We start from the raw sequence: 24,236 nt of genomic DNA on the forward strand, positions 1-24,236 counted from the left end.
TTCCTAGACGAGGAACTGCCAACACTCGCAGGCATCCGAGGGACGACGGGCCTAACGGAACACACCATCGTCATGAGGGACAACCGACCCATAAAACAACGGTACTACCCGAAAAATCCAGCCATGCGGCGGATCATCGATGAACAGGTCGACCAACTGATAGCTGAGGACCTAATCGAACCATCCCGGAGCCCCCACAGCGCGCCAATCGTCCTGGTCCGCAAAGAGGACGGGAGATGGCGCATGTGTGTAGACTATCGGCAGCTAAACGAGCGTTCCATCCCGGACGGGTACCCGTTACCCAGGATCAACTACATACTAGAGCGACTCCGAAATGCCCACTTCATCATTGGCAGATACCAATGGCCCGCGACAGCCGGGAAGCCACGGCATTCACGATACCCGGCCGAGGATTATACCAATGGAAAGTAATGCCTTTCGGTTTAAACTCCGCGGGAGCCACGATTCAACGGACCCTCGACGCCGTTATCGGCGCAGACATGGAACCATTCGCGTTCGCATATCTCGACGACATCGTCATCGTCGGGAAAAGCTTCCAGGAGCACCTGAACAACGTGAAAGAAGTCTTCGCACGACTGCGGAAGGCAAACACGGACAAGTGTGCCTTCTTCCAACGCCGGATAAAATACCTGGGCCACATGATCAGCGAAGAAGGTATCCACACGGACCCCGACAAAATCGCAGCCGTAAAGGATCTGAGGCCGCCGACCAACCTGAAGGAGCTACGACAATGCGTAGGCATGGCCGGGTGGTACCGCAGATTTGTCCCAAACTTTGCCACCGTAGTCTAACCAATGTCACTGCTGCTGAAGAAAGGGAAAGCATGGACATGGGGTCAAGAACAACAAGACGCCTTCGACGAGCTGAAAACACTGCTCACCACCGCACCGGTACTCGCCTGCCCAGACTTTAACGTCAAATTTTCCCTGCAGACGGACGCAAGCAACCTGGGAGTAGGCGCGGTCCTCACCCAAGAGATCGAAGGGAAGGAGCGGGTCATCGCATACGTCAGTCGACGCCTCAAAAAGGCAGAAGAAAACTACTCGGCCACCGACAAGGAATGCCTCGCCGTCATCTGGGCGATCCGAAAACTGCGATGCTATCTCGAAGGCTACCGATTCGACATCATAACCGATCATCTCGCACTAAAGTGGCTGAATACCCTCGAGAGCCCTTACGGTAGAGTAGCAAGATGGGCGCTCGAACTACAGCAATACCAATACGACGTGCACTATCGGGCCGGCAACCAGAATGTAGTCGCAGACGCACTGTCAGGACAACCACTGGAGATCCTCTCCCGCATTGAGGAAGACGACACACCATGCACCTGGCTTAAACAAAGGATCCAACAAGTCCAAGACGAACCCCAGAAGTACCCAGACTACACGTACGAAAATGGGCAACTATACATCTAGGACACGGAGCCGACGACGACGACCACATACCGTGGAAACTATGCGTGCCCAAAAACGGCCGGACGATTTACTCCGCGAATGCCACGACGAACCAACGGCAGGACACCTTGGCGTCTGGAAAACAATCCTGAGGACAACACAACGATACTACTGGCCAGGACTACACAGAGACGTGCGACGGTACGTGCAGGGCTGCGTAAGCTGTCAGAAGTTCAAAGCCACGCAGCGCAAGGCCGTGGGCAGGATGCTCACACGTAAAGCCGAAGAACCCTTCGCCGCCCTGTGTGCCGACTTCGTCGGACCATTACCACGGTCCAAGCACGGGAACACCATCTTACTGGTATTCTTCGACACTTTCTCCAAGTGGGTCGAACTGGTACCCCTCAAGAAAGCGACAACAGCGAACCTCGAACGAGCCTTCAGAGAACGAATACTGCGACAACGGGACCCAGTTCACCAGCCGATCGTTCAGAACATTCATGCGAAGCGCAGGCGTGGAGCTGCAACACACAGCCCCGTATTGCCCCCAAGAAAACCCGACGGAGAGAGCCAATCGGACTGTGAAAACGATGATCGCCCAGTTCGTCGACGAGATGACATTGGCGATCAACTTCAGCGTCTCCGAGACGCTCCCCGGCGCCCTCTACGACGAAGTCACGCCCGGGACAGGAAGTACGCCAGAGACGGCCACCAGCAAAGCGACGAGGCTGAAAGAAGTATTCGCCATCGTCCGGAACAACATCCAGAGAGCCAGTCAAGAACAAGGGAGACATTACAACCTCCGCCGGCGACTATGGCGCCCCGCCGTCGGATCACTTGTACTACTACGCCAACACCACCTCTCAAACGCCGCCGAGGGCTTTGCGGCAAAGCTAGCCCCGAAGTTCGACGGCCCCTACCGGGTCAAGAGTTTTCCATCGCCAAACATCGCCAAATTACAACACTGCGAAAGCCGGAAACACAAAACCGCAAATATCAACGACCTGAGGGAGTACCACGAGTCCGAAGAACTCACTGACCTACTCGAGAATGCTGACATCGACGAAGAAAGCAACGAGACCTCAACCCGACGCCCCAACCACGGCACCGCTGAGTCAGCAAAACCCGGGACACCCGGCCAAAGACAGTACCGGCAAAAAACGAGCCCGATGGCATAATACCGCCGAGAATGCAAGCGCAGCGAACCGCAGAGAAGTAACGTAACGCTCACGACCGCGCGCCCCACAAACCCACTGACGAAGCGAAGAGAACGCGGAAACCCCAACGCAGACCACAGAAGAAACCACAAGAGCCCGACCCACGAGTCCTCGTAACTCTCGCCGGGGAAGAAAGGGGAGGGTGTAACGAACCTAAAAGGGTTCGATACAATCCGTCCCCCGACTTATAATGAGAGCATCGCACCACACCCCGCAACCAACGCCCCCCCTCCGCAAGCAACCACCGATCAACACGCGCCAACTCCATAACGATGACCAAAGACATCAGGTCACGCGAACTTTCCCTACTCCAGGCCAAGTCATCGGCCAAGTTCGGTCTTCCGGGTTCATCGAGGGAGGAAAGTCGACGCCGTGAAAATCTGCGACGATCACCAAGTACGGCAAAGTGCACCCAGACGCGGAAGTGCATTTGTCAAACCAATACCAAAGGGTCCAGCCGATGCAGTCGATCTCAAATAGTGCTCCGGAGCCACGCCAACACCAGCAGCAGCAGCCAGGCGCCCAGTGCGATGGGAGCTGTGCCCATATCCTGAAAAGATATGCGGGAAAAATTAAAGAGCTGGAGGATAAGCTGGCAGCAATATTGACGAAAGTGGCAAACCTGCTGCAGGCAAGGGATGAGAGCACGGGAGGAGTGCCGCCACTTCAGACAACAACAGCAGCAGCAGCATCCACACAGCCTTCACCTTTCCTGTCCTGTCCAGCTTTCCTGTCGATTGACATAGAGATCTCTGCTGGTGACCTATAATTTAAATATCAAATAATCACACAATTTTCTTGTATTCTAAAACTTTACATGGCATCGCGCTGTCAATCAGCTTGAACATTGTATTACTTTTTATAGATTTAAATGCATTCGAGACAAAACTTAAACTGACACCAAAGTAGATGATTATTTTGGGCGCCACAATTCACACACAGGGGGCGACTGCACTGCTGGCGGGGGACACTTAAAATCCAACGAGAATTTACGTAAATTTCCAACGCTCAAATTGACACGCACATCGTCCCTATCATGACCGAGCACCGGCGGCAGGATGCCGCAGAAGAACTGCGCGTAGCTCAGGAGGAACAGCTGCGGTGCTTTGAATTCGCTCTCAAATGCATAGGGACGATATTCGAAGTTCTGGGAGTTGTGGTTTGGCCCAAAAAACGTATCGTAGGCTAGCTGGAGGCCATTGAGATCGGCCAGACGTTCCTTTAGCGGCATTTGATGGCGTTCTGGAAGACCTTCGTCTCGCGAATCTGCAATCCCACAGGCGACTCATTGCCATCGGCATCGAAGAGAATGCCCTCCTGTTCGAAGGCATGGGTCAGCTCATGGGCCAGGACACCGCCCATCAAGCTGAACTGGAAGATATGGTGCTGGCGGCTATCGAAGAGGGGCCACTGCAGAAAGATCAGGGGCACAGTGATCGTGTTCCGCTCGTTCTCGTAGAAGGGGGAGGTACGGGCCTTGACCACATCATCATTGACATAGTAGAGGTGCAGGTCCAATCGGGAGTGTGGCAGCCGGAGAGCATCGTGCTGGAGTCGGGTGCGCAGACTCAAGGCCTCGAGGATATTCCCCAGAAAGAGGGAGTCCGAGAAATTGGCACTTTCATAGTGGCTCCTCTGGAAGATTCCCCACTCGCAGCTTCATAGCCCCCAGCTTTTTCATCACATAAGATAGTTGTTCTGCACTTAGCTGCAGGCGATTGGCATTCAAGTAACTGCTGAACATAATCTTGAGGCTATCGAAGATCAACAGCAGCTGTTTGGTGTCCAACAAATCCCTGTGCCTGTACACATAGCGTTTATACAGGTAGTTCAGGCCCAAGGGGAGCAGGGCCCGCATGTGGCGAATGCATGTCTTGGGGTTGCGCCTGGCTGGTGCCGACTGCTTCAGCAGAACGGTGAGACGCAGTCGGAGATAGAGATTAATGGTGCTTTTACTGGCATTACTCAAAAGCTGGCCAAGCTCCCGCAAGTAATCCACATCGCTGACCTCGAAAAGCACCCCCTCCAGATGCCCCGACAGCAGCTCATGAAATTAACCTTGCCAATTGATCTCTGGTATGTGCTGCGTGAGACCGGCCAAGGACCAGGACTGTACCAGAGGCTCCTCTTGGCGGTGCTTGGCTTCCAGTTGCCGCAGCTGATCCACCAGCCTGGAGATTCCCTCTACGCTTCCAGAGTGATTGCGTTGAAGGACCTGCAGGGCACGTCGCTCGCTGTAGTTATTACTAAGAGCGGGCATCTTGAGCAGCACCACCGGACGCAGCGAATCGTTGGTTTCGACATCTAAGCGACCGTCAAAGAACACCGCATTCAATCCGTGTCTACGGAACTTAGCCGTTTCGAGAATCAAATCGTTGGGCTCCAGCGAATGGAGATCTGCCTCTGACCAGTCTATCTCTGGATCCTTGATGCAGGCCTTGTAATAGGCTCGCATCTGGGCCAACAGTCGCGCCGCTGGTTCTTCATTCAATTCCAAATCACTCTCGATGAGCTCCCCCTCACTTTCCATGAACTCCTCCATGGCCTGGGCGTACAGATCCTCCACCAGCTGGAAGTTATCCACATATTTGGTGCCGTTAGCTGCTGAATAGTTACCGCAAGCATAGTTCCAGAAATTCCTGCAGGGATCTTCAGATCCGTTGAGGTTCTTATGTATCTGGAGAGCCGTGAGCATGTTTATGTCCACAAACGCTTGGGTGGGAGCCAATTCCAGCAGAAGGAAGGAACACAGCAAATTCCAGCACCATTTCATGTTGTTCACTCGCTTGCCACTGAAATGTGTTTGAGAATTGAAGCTTATCTCCATGCTCGGCTGACCATGACTAAAGCATGCCAGACGGCTTTATCTGTGCTGCTGTGGGGGTAACGCCCAGCTGGAGCTTGGACTAGGGCTGGAATGGATATATCGCTAAATACAAACAACTAAAGCCTTAGGCCTGATCGATGCAAATTTGCAGTGGAAAAACGCGCTTTCTGATTACATTAATCCGAGCTTAACGTTTATTGAATATGTTCGTTAATTACAAGCAAAGTTTTAGTTCACAATCTTCAAACCGTAGCCAAGGCAATAGAAACAGTTCGCGGTATAAAACAGATCATCGTTTTGGGGGTATTCAGAGACAGCCTCTGGGACTACCCCCAACCATTTGACTAGGCTTCAGGCCTACACTTAACCAACTACTTAACCGACTTGTATGATTTATGGTGTTCACTTCTTGAACTTTTAGCCTTTGCCTCCTCTGCGATTTGGATTTGCTCCCGTCTTTGACTTCTTCAGCTGTCCGATCTGCTTGGACTTCAGATTGTTCTGCCTTTTGATGGGTTTGCCCTCCAGCACGGGCACATCGTCAGCGTCGATACGCGAGGCCTTGGCCAGTTTGGCGTTTGCTTTGGCACTTGCTGCTGGCTTAGCTGTTTGCTGATTGACTTGGGCCTTCTTGTCCTTTGGGTGCTGCTGGAGACTGCTTTCCAGGAGACGCTTTGCCATTGGACTGAGACGGGAACTTCTTACCGGCTTCCGGTTTGGATGGTTTTCCCTTCCCATTGGCCTGCGCTGCCTTGAACTGGGGCTCCTGCTTCTTTTGGGCCTTCGGTAGTCCGTTCTTCTCTAGGGCTTCTCCTTCTTTTGGATTTTCGGTGTTCCGTTCTTCTCAAGGCGCTTCTCCTTCTTTTGGCCCGTCGGCGCACCGGTCGCCTCCTGGAGCTTCTCGTTCTTTTGAGCTTTCGGTGTACCGTTCGTCTCTTGGGGTTGCTCTGGCTTTGGGGTCTTGGCCACCTTGACGGGCTTCTCGAATACCTTGGCCACATACTTCTTTTTGTTCGCCTCGAGCTTCTTTTTCTTCAGAGCCAGGTCAATATCTGTGAGGCTTGGCTTGCCGGCCCGCTTGCCCAGCAGCTTGCGAGGAGCCTTTTCCGCATCCGCATTTTCTTCTGCATCCTCAGCCGCTCCCTTAGCTTCCGCGCTTCAGTTGTGGTCTCGCCCTCGATGGGTTCATCGAGCTGCTTCTCGTCCTCCTCCTGCTGCTCCTTGGTTATGGGTATCGTGTTGGAGAACTTCTTCAGCTTGGCCACATAGAAGCCGTCCATGTTGTGGGTGTGTGGATAATAGCGCTTGGTCAGATTCAAGCTGGGATGGAACCGATGCTGCCGGAACTTGGTGAAGCCCTCAACGCCAAAGTCAAGTCCTGTGGGTACCAGCTTAACGTTGCGCTTCTTCAGCGCATAGTCGATGACCCACTCGTTTTCCTCGGGCAGCACAGAGCAGGTGGAGTACACATTGATGCCACCGGTCGATGATTTGGCATCCACACAGTCGGTGGCGGTGAGGAGAAGCTTGCGCTGAAGATTGTAGCAGCGTTGCACGTCCACATCCGATTTCGTCGTCTTCACACTGGGATCCTTGGACACGACACCAGTTCCAGTGCAGGGGGCATCCAGCAGGATACGATCGAAGCCGGTCATTATTTTACGGAACTTGGTGCCGTCCTCGCAGCTCACGACAGAATTTACAACTCCCAGCCGATGGAAGTTGGCCACAATGGCCTTGATGCGATCCCTGTTGGAATCGTTGGCGAAAAGCACGCCAGAGTTCTTCATGGCGGCCGCAATGTGGGAGCCCTTCCCGCCCAGAGCAGAGCACATGTCCAAAATGCGTTCGTTCTCCTGCGGGGCCAGCGCCATCACAGGCAGCATCGAGGAGGCGCCCTGGATCATATAATAACCGCCCAAATACTCCGGAGTGGCACCCAGCGGCACCTGAGAGTTGAAGATTACCAAGCCCTCTTTGGACCACTTGCCCAGGGGATCCAGATTAACGCCACGATTGATCAGGGCGCCGGCCAGCTGCCGGCGGCGTATTTTCAGCGTATTCGTACGGATTGTTAGCGGACGGGCCACCTAGAAGGAAGGATAAATTGGTTAAACTTCATTTCAGTCTCCTGCGATGATGGTTACTCACCTCTGATGATTCTAGGTATTCCATGAGCTCGCTCAGAGGGAACATATCCATAAGGAAATCATTGTAGCTATAGTACAGACAAAGATCCTGGCGCAGCCGATCGATGTACTCGCTGCGTGATCGATCAGCCTGACGGTATTTCTTAAAGTCGGACAGGACCAGGGTGACGTCCTTGATGCGCTGCTGCACGTCCTGTAAGGTGATTTCTTTCTCGGCCTCCTCCTCTTCGGTCGGCAGCTGAAACACATCCTGATGATCCACTGTCATTTGCATTTCCTCTTCTGCCTCCTGGGCTTCTTTGGCCTCGCGTTTCTTCAGCTTCTTATTGGCGCGTTCAATGGGAACGTCCTCATCATCATCGCTACCACTACCTTCTTGCGCACCTTCATCACCGGATATATCAAAGTCGTCATCAGAGTTGGCCTCATCATCATCGTCGGACAGATCTGCCAGCTTGCCAACTTTAGCATCATCTTCATCGGAATCTTCTTCAATCTCCTGCTCGTCGTCATCTACGTCTTCAGCCGATTCCGCGTCTGAGTCATCTTCCTGACCACTTTCCGCCTCCAACTCAGCGTCAGAGTCCTCCTCCAACTCCTCCTCCGAATCTGGCTCCGGCTGTGGCAGCTTTTTTAATTTCTGCTGCTTCTTCGGCTTTAGCCAATCGTCATTTTCATCTGTGAAGCCCTTGGTAGCAGAAGCCTTTGTGGTTTGCCGGCTGGTACAAGCTGTGGAACCTCCTCGTCTGAGGATGCGTTTTGAGGCTCCACCTCATCCTCGGGCTCGCTGTCGCTGTTGTATTTCTTTTGTCGTTGAGCCAGCTGCTTTTGCTGCCCCTTTGCACGCTTCTCCTGTATCTTAACCTTTTGCACAACCTTCTACTGCTCACGCTTGACGACACGCTGCTTCTGGCGGTGAGACAGCTTCTTATCCTCCTCTTCCTGGGGAGCTGCACGATACAATTCTTCAAATAAGCAAACTCTTCAGCGGGGCATTTCAACATTACTTACCAAAAGACTGCTTGCGGAATACCGGTGCGCCCTGTTTGCGCGCCTTGCGGCCAGGTCCCTTCTTCGGTTTGTCATCGAACTCAGCCTTGCGACCCATACTTTTAACTAAAATTCTTTAATTTTTGAGCAGAAACAAAATAAAAACAGATATCTCTGCTGGTGACCTATAATTTAAATATCAAATAATCACACAATTTTCTTGTATTCTAAAACTTTACATGGCATCGCGCTGTCAATCAGCTTGAACATTGTATTACTTTTTATAGATTTAAATGCATTCGAGACAAAACTTAAACTGACACCAAAGTAGATGATTATTTTGGGAGCCACAATTCACACACAGGGGGCGACTGCACTGCTGGCGGGGGACACTTAAAATCCAACGAGAATTTACGTAAATTTCCAACGCTCAAATTGACACGCACATCGTCCCTATCATGACCGAGCACCGGCGGCAGGATGCCGCAGAAGAACTGCGCGTAGCTCAGGTGGAACAGCTGCGGTGCTTTGAATTCGCTCTCAAATGCATAGGGACGATATTCGAAGTTCTGGGAGTTGTGGTTTGGCCCAAAAAACGTATCGTAGGCTAGCTGGAGGCCATTGAGATCGGCCAGACGTTCCTTTAGCGGCATTTGATGGCGTTCTGGAAGACCTTCGTCTCGCGAATCTGCAATCCCACAGAGAAGAGAATCGAAGAGAATGCCCTCCTGTTCGAAGGCATGGGTCAGCTCATGGGCCAGGACACCGCCCATCAAGCTGAACTGGAAGATATGGTGCTGGCGGCTATCGAAGAGGGGCCACTGCAGAAAGATCAGGGGCACAGTGATCGTGTTCCGCTCGTTCTCGTAGAAGGGGGAGGTACGGGCCTTGACCACATCATCATTGACATAGTAGAGGTGCAGGTCCAATCGGGAGTGTGGCAGCCGGAGAGCATCGTGCTGGAGTCGGGTGCGCAGACTCAAGGCCTCGACGATATTCCCCAGAAAGAGGGAGTCCGAGAAATTGGCACTTTCATAGTGGCTCCTCTGGAAGATTCCCCACTCGCAGCTTCATAGCCCCCATCTTTTTCATCACATAAGATAGTTGTTCTGCACTTAGCTGCAGGCGATTGGCATTCAAGTAACTGCTGAACATAATCTTGAGGCTATAGAAGATCAACAGCAGCTGTTTGGTGTCCAACAAATCCCTGTGCCTGTACACATAGCGTTTATACATACGTTCATGCCCAAGGGGAGCAGGGCCCGCATGTGGTGAATGCATGTCTTGGGGTTGCGCCTGGCTGGTGCCGACTACTTCAGCAGAACGGTGAGACGCAGTCAGAGATAGAGATTAATGGTGCTTTTACTGGCATTACTCAAAAGCTGGCCAAGCTCCCGCAAATAATCCACATCGCTGACCTCGAAAAGCACCCCCTCCAGATGACCCGACAGCAGCACATGAAAGTAACCTTGCCAATTGATCTCTGGTATGTGCTGCGTGAGACCGGCCAAGGACCAGGACTGTACCAGAGGCTCCTCTTGGCGGTGCTTGGCTTCCAGTTTCCGCAGCTGATCCACCAGCCTGGAGATTGCCTCTACGCTTCCAGAGTGATTGCGTTGAAGGACCTGCAGGGCACGTCGCTCGCTGTAGCTATTACTGAGAGCGAGCATCTTGAGCAGCACCACCGTACGTAGCGAATAGTTGGTTTCGACATCTACGCGCTCGTCAAAGAACACCGCATTCAATCCGTGTCTACGGAACTTAGCCGTTTCGAGCGCCCAATCGTTGGGCTCCAGCGAATGGAGATCTGCCTCTGACCAGTCTATCTCTGGATCCTTGATGCAGGCCTTGTAATAGGCTCGCATCTGGGCCAACAGTCGCGCCGCTGGTTCTTCATTCAATTCCAAATCACTCTCGGTGAGCTCCCCCTCACTCTCCATGAACTCCTCCATGGCCTGGGCGTACAGATCCTCCACCAGCTGGAAGTTATCCACATATTTGGTGCCGTTAGCTGCTGAATAGTTACCGCAAGCATAGTTCCAGAAATTCCTGCAGGGATCTTCAGATCCGTTGAGGTTCTTATGTATCTGGAGAGCCGTGGGCATGTTTATGTCCACAAACGCTTGGATGGGAGCCAATTCCAGCAGAAGGAAGGAACACAGCAAATTCCAGCACCATTTCATGAAAAAACGCGCTTTCTGATTACATTAATCCGAGCTTAACGTTTATTGAATATGTTCGTTAATTACAAGCAAAGTTTTAGTTCACAATTTTCAAACCGTAGCCAAGGCAATAGAAACAGTTCGCGGTATAAAACAGATCATCGTTTTGGGGGTATTCAGAGACAGCCTCTGGGACTACCCCCCAACCATTAGACTAGGCTTCAGGCCTACACTTAACCAACTACTTGGCTCTTTAGATGTGCGCTTGGCGACGACGATCTGCTGCGGCTTTGTAAATCGTTTCACAGAGTTGGAGGGACCTCGATCATGCTCTCGTTGAATACGGACGCGTTCCAACATCGCTGTGAAAGACTTTGCAAAAGCAATAAAAACGGACAAGCCCACTACAGTGGCAACAACAAACAACTTACTTGTGCGAAAACGTTTAAGCGCGCGGTACTCGTGAAACTAAGTGCCGCTCGTGAATCTAAGCGCGCGGTACCAGTGGGACTAAGCGCCGCTCGGGTTCCTTAGCGCGCGGTACTCGTGTGGGCCCCGTCGCTCGCGGGCCCCCAAAGCGGGCGCGACCTACGGTCAGTGCACGCGCCTACAGACTAGACCTCAAATTCGTCTGGGTTAAACGCCCAAATCTACCTGACTTAAAAATGGAACTACGTTCATCTAAGTCCCTCACTAAAGTCTCTCGTAGCATTAACAAACCGTCAACTGCTGATCCAATGAGTTCTGCTACTGCCTCAGCTCTTAAAGCCCAGCTCACTTCAGAACTGACAATACTTAATTCTACGCAAAAGCAAGTTAACGACCAACGTGCTACGGATGGTCCCAATAACATTCCCCACTACCATGCCCCACAGCCAACTGACGACCCTCATGTTTCTTGGCAGGACAGAGGAGCTCTCCCTCCTCCAAAAAGGAAACTTCACTCAACTGAACGCAGTCTCCCAAGTAGTCGAAACCCTTCCAACTGCCGACGGTACCGAAGATATGGACCTCAGCCCTCACAAGGAGTGTAATGAATCCCCTATAACCAAACGCAACCCTCTGCCTCCTCCAATCATCATACCCGGGTAAACGACATCGCAATGTTCTGGTCAATGCTGGATACGTTGGCAAGCCCCGAAAATTACCGTATAAAAACAAGCACTGGAGGACAAATTAGACTCCTATGCAACGACTCAACCACTTACCGCAAAATCGCCTCCGCGTTGATGGCTAAAGGCGTTCTCTGTCATAGCTACCAGTTGAAAGAAGAACGGTCATATAGAGTAGTAATCAAAAATCTTCACCCCTCCACCCCAACTGATTATATTAAGCAAGATCTCATGGCCAAGGGGCATCTAGCCCGATTCATCCACAATCCTCTTAACAGAGCGACCAAGAAGCAGCTCAGCTTATTTTTCGTGGACTTAGAGCTAAATGAAAATAATAAAGAGATTTTCAAAGTATCAGACCTCTGCAGACAAAAGATAACTGTTGAGCAGCCACAACGCAAACAGGAGATATCACAGTGTCACCGTTGTCAAGAATACGAACACACCAAAAGATATTGCAACAAAAAATTTGTTTTTGTTAAATGCGGGGGTCCGCATCCCACCATAGAATGCTCAAAGCCACAAGACGTCGAACCCAAGTGTGCCAACTGTCTTGGCTCCCACACTGCCAATTATAGAGGTTGTAGGGTCTACCAACAGCTTCTATTGAAATTGTACCCACAACCACCACAGGTAAATTGGGAAAACACTCATCAGGCGCAACCTAGGGGAAAGAATACTTCCGGGCGCACCCAGAAAAACTCTCGCTCGCTCTCGAGAAGCAGCAGACAGAGGGACATGCCACGCAACGATATGTCCATTTCCCAGCCAAAAAGTCAGGAAAAACATATATCCTATGCTGAAGTCGCTAGAGGAGCCCAGCACCGATCAAGGAGTATAGCAAGAGAACCAGGAAACCGGAACCCATCCCGTACTCGTACCCAACCAGAATCACCTCACAACACGCCTCTTGAGAACAAGCTAATGAATCTTGCAGATAAGCTAGACCAATTCATGCTAATGCAAAACAGGCTTATGAAAATGCAAGAGCAGATCCTCAACATTCTCTCAGCCACTAGCCTCTCAAAATGCCTTACCGTATAGGTATTTGGAGTGCGTCGGGCATAGCCAACAAAAGCCTAGAACTCAAAAACTTCATTGCATCGAATCAAATCGACATAATGCTTCTCTCGGAAACGCACTTCTGCAGCAGAACAACATTCAAACTAATAGGATACGAACTCTACACTGCAAATCATCCCTCCGATAGTTTCAGAGGAGGATCTGCTATCCTCATCCGCAGCAGCCTCAAGCACTTCCCAATCAACCCCATTACAGATGGCCAAATTCAAGCCGCTAACATGGTGCTAAGTACCTCTCTAGGAGAAACAACTATCTCGGCTATCTACTGTCCTCCTGCTACCTTATGGACAAGTTCTCAGTTCCGCTCTTTATTATCTAGTTTTGGGCCAAAATACATTGCAGCTGGGGACTGGAATGCGAAGCACCAATGGTGGGGAAACCCTCGCTCCTGCCCTAGAGGTCGCGAAATCCACGACTATATAGTCTCAAGTGGAGCCAACATTCTTGCCACTGGCTCTGCAACCCACTACCCATACGACTCCAACAGATCGCCTAGTGCCTTGGAGTTCGCTATCTACAAAGGCGTTCCCCATAGATTCCTGCACATACAAGCGAACTTCGACCTTCCCTCCGATCACCTACCGCTTCTCATAGAAATGCACTTATCCCATGTCAACTACCCCACTAAACAGAAGCTCCTGCACAGTCGAGCAAACATTGAGATTTTTCAAACCCATTTGGAAGATCACATCCGACTTAACGAGAGATTCGAGTCTCCAGAAGACATTGACGCGGCTGTACGCTCGCTTAATAGCCTCATCCAGGAAGCAGCTCTCTCCGCAGAACCACCCACGTCCGAGGAGCGCTCGACCCGACCTGCTGCATCACCTGACCCTCACATCGAAAACCTTGTGCGTATCAAGAGAAGACTAAGGAAAGCTTTCATAAGAACTCACGACCCAGACACTAAAGCTCAGATGCACAGAGCGGGCAGAAACTTAAAAAAGGCCCTCGCTGAGAAAAGCAGCAAACACTTCGACGAAATGCTAAAAAGAGCCGATACAACCGAAAGTAGCCAGGTCAATCTCTGGAAACTCACCCGTGGCATCAAGAGGCAGCCACTGTGCAGCTTTCCATTAAGAAACGACAACGGTACCTGGGTGAAGTCTGACTTGGAAAAAGCAGAAACGTTCGCTAGAAATTTAGAGACCAGATTCACTCCAGCCGATGTAGCACCTCAAGATCACACGCGAGCACTCTCCTGGTACTTAGAAGCGCCCCTACAGATGTCGATCCCAACCAAGCCAGTTTCACCTTCTGAAGTCCAAGCGGAAATAAAAGCTCTTGTGAAAAACAAAGCTCCTGGGCACGATTTAATAGATGCCCGCATCGCAAAACGCCATCCTTCGCATCGGCCACTTCCCCACCCAATGGAAGTGTGCAATGATTGTGATGATACTAAAGCCAGGTAAACCAACGTCAGCCCTAGAGTCATACAGACCAATAAGCCTACTGCCAGTTTTCTCCAAGATATTCGAAAGAATATTCTTGAACAGAATGGTGGCAGAAAGCTGCGTCAAGGAAGCTATTCCACAGCACCAATTCGGTTTCAGAAGACAGCACGGGACTCCGGAACAAGTACACAGAGTGGCTCAACACATCCTCAACGCTTATGAAACTAAGCAATACTGCTCAGGGGTGTTTCTCGACGTGAAACAAGCTTTCGACAAAGTCTGGCACAAGGGACTTTTATATAAATTAAAGATTCTACTACCCGCCCCCCAGTATTCAGTCATAAAGTCATTTTTGGGAGAAAGAACGTTTATTGTCACAATCAAGGACGCTATTTCAGACATAAAAATTATCAGAGCTGGAGTTCCACAAGGCAGCGTCCTTGGGCCAATCCTGTACACATTGTTTACACGCGACATGCCGCTACCGCACGTCAACCCAAGCAACTTCCTGGTCGCCACTTACGCTGACGATACTGCTATTCTTTCGTCATCCACCTGCTACAGAGCCGTTGCTGAACAACTTCAAATCTACCTCGAATCCGTGGAAAAATGGGAAAAAAAATGGAACATCACAATTAACGAAACAAAGTCAGTTAACGTAAATTTTACTCTAAGAAGCAAGCACCCACCAGACCTAACCTTCAATGGAAATATAATTCCGCGCAAGAGCAGTCACTGCTACCTCGGTGTCCACTTCGATAAAAGCCTAACTTGGGGACCGCATATCAGAGCTACAGTCATCAAATGTCAAAACAAACTCAAAAAGTTGCACTGGCTCATGAACTCAAAAAGTAAGCTTCCCCTACGCAATAAAGTCATATTGTACAAGGCAACTATAATCCCTATATGGACATATGCCATTCAAGTCTGGGGATGTGCAGCGAAGACGCATCTGAATAAAATCAGAGTCATGCAAGCGAAGGCTCTAAGGGCGATGACAGGTGCCCCGTGGTTTGTTCGGACCACAATGCTGGAAAGAGATCTCCTCATCCCAAAAATTGGAGATCAAATAAACCATCATAGCAGTCGATACAACGATAGGCTCATTAACCATCCAAATGAAACAGCTAGAGGATTACTGCACCCCCAAATCCCACGCAGACTCAAACGTCTACACCCATCGAACATAATAAATAGAAAAATTTGCTGAATAACACATCATTAAAATGTATATATAAACCTAATCATTGAACTCTTATAAAATGTAGTAAGCCAATGTAAATATCACTAATATTAGATCATAGTTTAAGTAAAGCTGATTTCTAATAAAATAAAATAAAATTTAAAAAAAAAAAAACAAAAAAAAAAAACAAAAAAAACCAACTACTTAACCGACTTGTATGATTTATGGTGTTCACTTCTTGAACTTTTTGCCTTTGCCTCCTCTGCGATTTGGATTTGCTCCCGTCTTTGACTTCTTCAGCTGTCCGATCTGCTTGGACTTCAGATTGTTCTGCCTTTTGATGGGTTTGCCCTCCAGCACGGGCACATCGTCAGCGTCGATACGCGAGGCCTTGGCCAGTTTGGCGTTTGCTTTGGCACTTGCTGCTGGCTTAGCTGTTTGCTGATTGACTTGGGCCTTCTTGTCCTTTGGCTGGAACCTTTTCGCTTCGGGCTTGGGTGCTGCTGGAGACTGCTTTCCAGGAGACGCTTTGCCATTGGACTGAGACGGGAACTTCTTACCGGCTTCCGGTTTGGATGGTTTTCCCTTCCCATTGGCCTGCGCTGCCTTGAACTGGGGCTCCTGCTTCTTTTGGGCCTTCGGTAGTCCGTTCTTCTCTAGTGGCTTCTCCTTCTTTTGGATTTTTGGTGTTCCGTTCTTCTCAAGGCGCTTCTCCTTCTTTTGGCCCGTCGGTGCACCGGTCGCCACCTGGAGCTTCTCGTTCTTTTGAGCTTTCGGTGTACCGTTCGTCTCTTGGGGTTGCTCTGGCTTTGGGGTCTTGGCCACCTTGACGGGCTTCTCGAATACCTTGGCCACATACTTCTTTTTGTTCGCCTCGAGCTTCTTTTTCTTCAGATCCAGGTCAATATCTGTGAGGCTTGGCTTGCCGGCCCGCTTGCCCAGCAGCTTGCGAGGAGCCTTTTCCGCATCCGCATTTTCTTCTGCATCCTCAGCCGCTCCCTTAGCTTCCGCTGCTGCAGTTGTGGTCTCGCCCTCGATGGGTTCATCGAGCTGCTTCTCGTCCTCCTCCTGCTGCTCCTTGGTTATGGGTATCGTGTTGGAGAGCTTCTTCAGCTTGGCCACATAGAAGCCGTCCATGTTGTGGGTGTGTGGATAATAGCGCTTGGTCAGATTCAAGCTGGGATGGAACCGATACTGCCGGAACTTGGTGAAGCCCTCAACGCCAAAGTCAAGTCCTGTGGGTACCAGCTTAACGTTGCGCTTCTTCAGCGCATAGTCGATGACCCATTCGTTTTCCTCGGGCAGCACAGAGCAGGTGGAGTACACAATGATACCACCGGTCGATGATTTGGCATCCACACAGTCGATGGCGGTGAGGAGAAGCTTGCGCTGAAGATTGTAGCAGCGTTGCACGTCCACATCCGATTTCGTCGTCTTCACACTGGGATCCTTGGACACGACACCAGTTCCAGTGCAGGGGGCATCCAGCAGGATACGATCGAAGCCGGTCATTATTTTACGGAACTTGGTGCCGTCCTCGCAGCTCACGACAGAATTTACAACTCCCAGCCGATGGAAGTTGGCCACAATGGCCTTGATGCGATCCCTGTTGGAATCGTTGGCGAAAAGCACGCCAGAGTTCTTCATGGCGGCCGCAATGTGGGAGCCCTTCCCGCCCGGAGCAGAGCACATGTCCAAAATGCGTTCGTTCTCCTGCGGGGCCAGCGCCATCACAGGCAGCATCGAGGAGGCGCCCTGGATCATATAATAACCGCCCAAATACTCCGGAGTGGCACCCAGCGGCACCTGAGAGTTGAAGATTACCAAGCCCTCTTTGGACCACTTGCCCAGGGGATCCAGATAAACGCCACGATTGATCAGGGCGCCGGCCAGCTGCCGGCGGCGTATTTTCAGCGTATTCGTACGGATTGTTAGCGGACGGGCCACCTAGAAGGAAGGATAAATTGGTTAAACTTCATTTCAGTCTCCTGCGATGATGGTTACTCACCTCTGATGATTCTAGGTATTCCATGAGCTCGCTCAGAGGGAACATATCCATAAGGAAATCATTGTAGCTATAGTACAGACAAAGATCCTGGCGCAGCCGATCGATGTACTCGCTGCGTGATCGATCAGCCTGACGGTATTTCTTAAAGTCGGACAGGACCAGGGTGACGTCCTTGATGCGCTGCTGCACGTCCTGTAAGGTGATTTCTTTCTCGGCCTCCTCCTCTTCGGTCGGCAGCTGAAACACATCCTGATGATCCACTGTCATTTGCATTTCCTCTTCTGCCTCCTGGGCTTCTTTGGCCTCGCGTTTCTTCAGCTTCTTATTGGCGCGTTCAATGGGAAGCTTGTCATCGTCATCATCATCCTCGTCGTCGTCCTCATCATCATCGCTACCACTACCTTCTTGCGCACCTTCATCACCGGATATATCAAAGTCGTCATCAGAGTTGGCCTCATCATCATCGTCGGACAGATCTGCCAGCTTGCCAACTTTAGCATCATCTTCATCGGAATCTTCTTCAATCTCCTGCTCGTCGTCATCTACGTCTTCAGCCGATTCCGCGTCTGAGTCATCTTCCTGACCACTTTCCGCCTCCAACTCAGCGTCAGAGTCCTCCTCCAACTCCTCCTCCGAATCTGGCTCCGGCTGTGGCAGCTTTTTTAATTTCTGCTGCTTCTTCGGCTTTAGCCAATCGTCATTTTCATCTGTGAAGCCCTTGGTAGCAGAAGCCTTTGTGGTTTGCCGGCTGGTACAAGCTGTGGAACCTCCTCGTCTGAGGATGCGTTTTGAGGCTCCACCTCATCCTCGGGCTCGCTGTCGCTGTTGTATTTCTTTTGTCGTTGAGCCAGCTGCTTTTGCTGCCCCTTTGCACGCTTCTCCTGTATCTTAACCTTTTGCACAACCTTCTACTGCTCACGCTTGACGACACGCTGCTTCTGGCGGTGAGACAGCTTCTTATCCTCCTCTTCCTGGGGAGCTGCACGATACAATTCTTCAAATAAGCAAACTCTTCAGCGGGGCATTTCAACATTACTTACCAAAAGACTGCTTGCGGAATACCGGTGCGCCCTGTTTGCGCGCCTTGCGGCCAGGTCCCTTCTTCGGTTTGTCATCGAACTCAGCCTTGCGACCCATACTTTTAACTAAAATTCTTTAATTTTTGAGCAGAAACAAAATAAAAACAGATATCTCTGCTGGTGACCTATAATTTAAATATCAAATAATCACACAATTTTCTTGTATTCTAAAACTTTACATGGCATCGCGCTGTCAATCAGCTTGAACATTGTATTACTTTTTATAGATTTAAATGCATTCGAGACAAAACTTAAACTGACACCAAAGTAAATGATTATTTTGGGCGCCACAATTCACACACAGGGGGCGACTGCACTGCTGGCGGGGGACACTTAAAATCCAACGAGAATTTACGTAAATTTCCAACGCTCAAATTGACACGCACATCGTCCCTATCATGACCGAGCACCGGCGGCAGGATGCCGCAGAAGAACTGCGCGTAGCTCAGGTGGAACAGCTGCGGTGCTTTGAATTCGCTCTCAAATGCATAGGGACGATATTCGAAGTTCTGGGAGTTGTGGTTCGGCCCAAAAAACGTATCGTAGGCTAGCTGGAGGCCATTGAGATCGGCCAGACGTTCCTTTAGCGACACTGCTGGCGTCCGGGCAGCGCATTTGATGGCGTTCTGGAAGACCTTCGTCTCGCGAATCTGCAATCCCACAGAGAAGAGAATCGAAGAGAATGCCCTCCTGTTCGAAGGCATGGGTCAGCTCATGGGCCAGGACACCGCCCATCAAGCTGAACTGGAAGATATGGTGCTGGCGGCTATCGAAGAGGGGCCACTGCAGAAAGATCAGGGGCACAGTGATCGTGTTCCGCTCGTTCTCGTAGAAGGGGGAGGTACGGGCCTTGACCACATCATCATTGACATAGTAGAGGTGCAGGTCCAATCGGGAGTGTGGCAGCCGGAGAGCATCGTGCTGGAGTCGGGTGCGCAGACTCAAGGCCTCGAGGATATTCCCCAGAAAGAGGGAGTCCGAGAAATTGGCACTTTCATAGTGGCTCCTCTGGAAGATTCCCCACTCGCCGCTTCATAGCCCCCAGCTTTTTCATCACATAAGATAGTTGTTCTGCACTTAGCTGCAGGCGATTGGCATTCAAGTAACTGCTGAACATAATCTTGAGGCTATCGAAGATCAACAGCAGCTGTTTGGTGTCCAACAAATCCCTGTGCCTGTACACATAGCGTTTATACAGGTAGTTCATGCCCAAGGGGAGCAGGGCCCGCATGTGGTGAATGCATGTCTTGGGGTTGCGCCTGGCTGGTGCCGACTACTTCAGCAGAACGGTGAGACGCAGTCGGAGATAGAGATTAATGGTGCTTTTACTGGCATTACTCAAAAGCTGGCCAAGCTCCCGCAAATAATCCACATCGCTGACCTCGAAAAGCACCCCCTCCAGATGACCCGACAGCAGCACATGAAAGTAACCTTGCCAATTGATCTCTGGTATGTGCTGCGTGAGACCGGCCAAGGACCAGGACTGTACCAGAGGCTCCTCTTGGCGGTGCGTGGCTTCCAGTTGCCGCAGCTGATCCACCAGCCTGGAGATTGCCTCTACGCTTCCAGAGTGATTGCGTTGAAGGACCTGCAGGGCACGTCGCTCGCTGTAGCTATTACTGAGAGCGGGCATCTTGAGCAGCACCACCGGACGCAGCGAATCGTTGGTTTCGACATCTACGCGCTCGTCAAAGAACACCGCATTCAATCCGTGTCTACGGAACTTAGCCGTTTCGAGCGCCCAATCGTTGGGCTCCAGCGAATGGAGATCTGGCTCTGACCAGTCTATCTCTGGATCCTTGATGCAGGCCTTGTAATAGGCTCGCATCTGGGCCAACAGTCGCGCCGCTGGTTCTTCATTCAATTCCAAATCACTCTCGATGAGCTCCCCCTCACTTTCCATGAACTCCTCCATGGCCTGGGCGTACAGATCCTCCACCAGCTGGAAGTTATCCACATATTTGGTGCCGTTAGCTGCTGAATAGTTACCGCAAGCATAGTTCCAGAAATTCCTGCAGGGATCTTCAGATCCGTTGAGGTTCTTATGTATCTGGAGAGCCGTGAGCATGTTTATGTCCACAAACGCTTGGGTGGGAGCCAATTCCAGCAGAAGGAAGGAACACAGCAAATTCCAGCACCATTTCATGTTGTTCACTCGCTTGCCACTGAAATGTGTTTGAGAATTGAGAATCTCCATGCTCGGCTGACCATGATTAAAGCATTCCAGACGGCTTTATCTGTGCTGCTGTGGGGGTAACGCCCAGCTGGAGCTTGGACTAGGGCTGGAATGGATATATCGCTAAATACAAACAACTAAAGCCTTAGGCCTGATCGATGCAAATTTGCAGTGGAAAAACGCGCTTTCTGATTACATTAATCCGAGCTTAACGTTTATTGAATATGTTCGTTAATTACAAGCAAAGTTTTAGTTCACAATCTTCAAACCGTAGCCAAGGCAATAGAAACAGTTCGCGGTATAAAACAGATCATCGTTTTGGGGGTATTCAGAGACAGCCTCTGGGACTACCCCCCAACCATTTGACTAGGCTTCAGGCCTACACTTAACCAACTACTTAACCGACTTGTATGATTTATGGTGTTCACTTCTTGAACTTTTTGCCTTTGCCTCCTCTGCGATTTGGATTTGCTCCCGTCTTTGACTTCTTCAGCTGTCCGACTTCCGGACTGTCCGGACTTCAGATTGTTCTGCCTTTTGATGGGTTTGCCCTCCAGCACGGGCACATCGTCAGCGTCGATACGCGAGGCCTTGGCCAGTTTGGCGTTTGCTTTGGCACTTGCTGCTGGCTTAGCTGTTTGCTGATTGACTTGGGCCTTCTTGTCCTTTGGCTGGAACCTTTTCGCTTCGGGCTTGGGTGCTGCTGGAGACTGCTTTCCAGGAGACGCTTTGCCATTGGACTGAGACGGGAACTTCTTACCGGCTTCCGGTTTGGATGGTTTTCCCTTCCCATTGGCCTGCGCTGCCTTGAACTGGGGCTCCTGCTTCTTTTGGGCCTTCGGTAGTCCGTTCTTCTCTAGGGGCTTCTCCTTCTTTTGGATTTTCGGTGTTCCGTTCTTCTCAAGGCGCTTCTCCTTCTTTTGGCCCGTCGGTGCACCGGTCGCCTCCTGGGGCTTCTCGTTCTTTTGCGCTTTCGGTGTACCGTTCGTCTCTTGGGGTTGCTCTGGCTTTGGGGTCTTGGCCACCTTGACGGGCTTCTCGAATACCTTGGCCACATACTTCTTTTTGTTCGCCTCGAGCTTCTTTTTCTTCAGATCCAGGTCAATATCTGTGAGGCTTGGCTTGCCGGCCCGCTTGCCCAGCAGCTTGCGAGGAGCCTTTTCCGCATCCGCATTTTCTTCTGCATCCTCAGCCGCTCCCTTAGCTTCCGCTGCTTCATTTGTGGTCTCGCCCTCGATGGGTTCATCGAGCTGCTTCTCGTCCTCCTCCTGCTGCTCCTTGGTTATGGGTATCGTGTTGGAGAACTTCTTCAGCTTGGCCACATAGAAGCCGTCCATGTTGTGGGTGTGTAGATAATAGCGCTTGGTCAGATTCAAGCTGGGATGGAACCGATGCTGCCGGAACTTGGTGAAGCCCTCAACGCCAAAGTCAAGTCCTGTGGGTACCAGCTTAACGTTGCGCTTCTTCAGCGCATAGTCGATGACCCACTCGTTTTCCTCGGGCAGCACAGAGCAGGTGGAGTACACAATGATGCCACCGGTCGATGATTTGGCATCCACACAGTCGATGGCGGTGAGGAGAAGCTTGCGCTGAAGATTGTAGCAGCGTTGCACGTCCACATCCGATTTCGTCGTCTTCACACTGGGATCCTTGGACACGACACCAGTTCCAGTGCAGGGGGCATCCAGCAGGATACGATCGAAGCCGGTCATTATTTTACGGAACTTGGTGCCGTCCTCGCAGCTCACGACAGAATTTACAACTCCCAGCCGATGGAAGTTGGCCACAACGGCCTTGATGCGATCCCTGTTGGAATCGTTGGCGAAAAGCACGCCAGAGTTCTTCATGGCGGCCGCAATGTGGGAGCCCTTCCCGCCCGGAGCAGAGCACATGTCCAAAATGCGTTCGTTCTCCTGCGGGGCCAGCACCATCACAGGCAGCATCGAGGAGGCGCCCTGGATCATATAATAACCGCCCAGATACTCCGGAGTGGCACCCAGCGGCACCTGAGAGTTGAAGATTACCAAGCCCTCTTTGGACCACTTGCCCAGGGGATCCAGATTAACGCCACGATTGATCAGGGCGCCGGCCAGCTGCCGGCGGCGTATTTTCAGTGTATTCGTATGGATTGTTAGCGGACGGGCCACCTAGAAGGAAGGATAAATTGGTTAAACTTCATTTCAGTCTCCTGCGATGATGGTTACTCACCTCTGATGATTCTAGGTATTCCATGAGCTCGCTCAGAGGGAACATATCCATAAGCTTTTCCATAAGGAAATCATTGTAGCTATAGTACAGACAAAGATCCTGGCGCAGCCGATCGATGTACTCGCTGCGTGATCGATCAGCCTGACGGTATTTCTTAAAGTCGGACAGGACCAGGGTGACGTCCTTGATGCGCTGCTGCACGTCCTGTAAGGTGATTTCTTTCTCGGCCTCCTCCTCTTCGGTCGGCAGCTGAAACACATCCTGATGATCCACTGTCATTTGCATTTCCTCTTCTGCCTCCTGGGCTTCTTTGGCCTCGCGTTTCTTCAGCTTCTTATTGGCGCGTTCAATGGGAAGCTTGTCATCGTCATCATCATCCTCGTCGTCGTCCTCATCATCATCGCTACCACTACCTTCTTGCGCACCTTCATCACCGGATATATCAAAGTCGTCATCAGAGTTGGCCTCATCATCATCGTCGGACAGATCTGCCAGCTTGCCAACTTTAGCATCATCTTCATCGGAATCTTCTTCAATCTCCTGCTCGTCGTCATCTACGTCTTCAGCCGATTCCGCGTCTGAGTCATCTTCCTGACCACTTTCCGCCTCCAACTCAGCGTCAGAGTCCTCCTCCAACTCCTCCTCCGAATCTGGCTCCGGCTGTGGCAGCTTTTTTAATTTCTGCTGCTTCTTCGGCTTTAGCCAATCGTCATTTTCATCTGTGAAGCCCTTGGTAGCAGAAGCCTTTGTGGTTTGCCGGCTGGTACAAGCTGTGGAACCTCCTCGTCTGAGGATGCGTTTTGAGGCTCCACCTCATCCTCGGGCTCGCTGTCGCTGTTGTATTTCTTTTGTCGTTGAGCCAGCTGCTTTTGCTGCCCCCTTGCACGCTTCTCCTGTATCTTAACCTTTTGCACAACCTTCTACTGCTCACGCTTGACGACACGCTGCTTCTGGCGGTGAGACAGCTTCTTATCCTCCTCTTCCTGGGGAGCTGCACGATACAATTCTTCAAATAAGCAAACTCTTCAGCGGGGCATTTCAACATTACTTACCAAAAGACTGCTTGCGGAATACCGGTGCGCCCTGTTTGCGCGCCTTGCGGCCAGGTCCCTTCTTCGGTTTGTCATCGAACTCAGCCTTGCGACCCATACTTTTAACTAAAATTCTTTAATTTTTGAGCAGAAACAAAATAAAAACAGATATCTCTGCTGGTGACCTATAATTTAAATATC

The 24,236-nt window shown here is 50.9% G+C and overlaps 5 protein-coding genes and 4 pseudogenes across 5 annotated transcripts; all 9 read right to left on the reverse strand.

The window, feature by feature from the left end:
* Positions 1 to 3,399: 3,399 nt before the first annotated feature.
* Positions 3,400 to 5,488, reverse strand: LOC117193649 (annotated as a pseudogene).
* A 135-nt stretch (positions 5,489 to 5,623) lies between these two features.
* Positions 5,624 to 6,220, reverse strand: LOC117193650. The gene has a single exon (XM_033398389.1). It carries the CDS (start codon positions 6,195 to 6,197, stop codon positions 5,877 to 5,879), a length of 321 nt encoding a protein of 106 aa, XP_033254280.1. The 5' UTR covers positions 6,198 to 6,220; the 3' UTR covers positions 5,624 to 5,876.
* A 40-nt stretch (positions 6,221 to 6,260) lies between these two features.
* On the reverse strand, positions 6,261 to 8,742 carry LOC117193647 (annotated as a pseudogene).
* Positions 8,743 to 8,834: 92 nt separating this feature from the next.
* LOC117193828 (neprilysin-1-like) lies at positions 8,835 to 9,835 on the reverse strand. The gene is made up of 3 exons (XM_033398536.1): positions 9,662 to 9,835; positions 9,046 to 9,585; positions 8,835 to 8,849 (listed from the first exon to the last, which is right to left on the reverse strand). The coding sequence occupies exons 1-3, from the start codon at positions 9,833 to 9,835 to the stop codon at positions 8,835 to 8,837; spliced, it is 729 nt and encodes a 242-aa protein (XP_033254427.1).
* Positions 9,836 to 9,936: 101 nt separating this feature from the next.
* LOC117193829 lies at positions 9,937 to 10,704 on the reverse strand. Its single transcript, XM_033398537.1, has one exon. The coding sequence runs from the start codon at positions 10,702 to 10,704 to the stop codon at positions 9,937 to 9,939; it is 768 nt and encodes a 255-aa protein (XP_033254428.1).
* A 97-nt stretch (positions 10,705 to 10,801) lies between these two features.
* On the reverse strand, positions 10,802 to 18,703 carry LOC117193645 (annotated as a pseudogene).
* A 92-nt stretch (positions 18,704 to 18,795) lies between these two features.
* LOC117193830 (neprilysin-1-like) lies at positions 18,796 to 19,851 on the reverse strand. Its single transcript, XM_033398538.1, has 4 exons — positions 19,645 to 19,851; positions 19,283 to 19,568; positions 19,007 to 19,212; positions 18,796 to 18,810 (listed from the first exon to the last, which is right to left on the reverse strand). The coding sequence occupies exons 1-4, from the start codon at positions 19,849 to 19,851 to the stop codon at positions 18,796 to 18,798; spliced, it is 714 nt and encodes a 237-aa protein (XP_033254429.1).
* A 42-nt stretch (positions 19,852 to 19,893) lies between these two features.
* LOC117193831 (endothelin-converting enzyme 1-like) lies at positions 19,894 to 20,766 on the reverse strand. The gene has a single exon (XM_033398539.1). The coding sequence runs from the start codon at positions 20,764 to 20,766 to the stop codon at positions 19,894 to 19,896; it is 873 nt and encodes a 290-aa protein (XP_033254430.1).
* A 215-nt stretch (positions 20,767 to 20,981) lies between these two features.
* Positions 20,982 to 24,176, reverse strand: LOC117193644 (annotated as a pseudogene).
* Between the last annotated feature and the right edge of the window lie 60 nt (positions 24,177 to 24,236).

This window comes from Drosophila miranda (assembly GCF_003369915.1).
Source record: "Drosophila miranda strain MSH22 chromosome Y unlocalized genomic scaffold, D.miranda_PacBio2.1 Contig_Y2_pilon, whole genome shotgun sequence".
In the NCBI taxonomy this organism is placed as follows: domain Eukaryota; kingdom Metazoa; phylum Arthropoda; class Insecta; order Diptera; family Drosophilidae; genus Drosophila; species Drosophila miranda.

Bases quoted from the DNA above. Each gene is read 5' to 3' on its own strand.
- LOC117193650 (XM_033398389.1), bottom strand. From the start codon at position 6,197: ATGGGAAGGGAAAACCATCCAAACCGGAAGCCGGTAAGAAGTTCCCGT.
- LOC117193828 (XM_033398536.1), bottom strand. From the start codon at position 9,835: ATGTATAAACGCTATGTGTACAGGCACAGGGATTTGTTGGACACCAAA. The intron at 9,586-9,661 runs GTGGGGAATCTT...AATATCGTCGAG, and splicing joins TGGGGGCTATGAAGCTGCGA to GCCTTGAGTCTGCGCACCCG.
- LOC117193829 (XM_033398537.1), bottom strand. From the start codon at position 10,704: ATGCCCACGGCTCTCCAGATACATAAGAACCTCAACGGATCTGAAGAT.
- LOC117193830 (XM_033398538.1), bottom strand. From the start codon at position 19,851: ATGCGGGCCCTGCTCCCCTTGGGCATGAACTACCTGTATAAACGCTAT. The intron at 19,569-19,644 runs GTGGGGAATCTT...AATATCCTCGAG, and splicing joins TGGGGGCTATGAAGCGGCGA to GCCTTGAGTCTGCGCACCCG. The intron at 19,213-19,282 runs GTGGGATTGCAG...GGACGCCAGCAG, and splicing joins TCTCTTCGATTCTCTTCTCT to TGTCGCTAAAGGAACGTCTG.
- LOC117193831 (XM_033398539.1), bottom strand. From the start codon at position 20,766: ATGAAATGGTGCTGGAATTTGCTGTGTTCCTTCCTTCTGCTGGAATTG.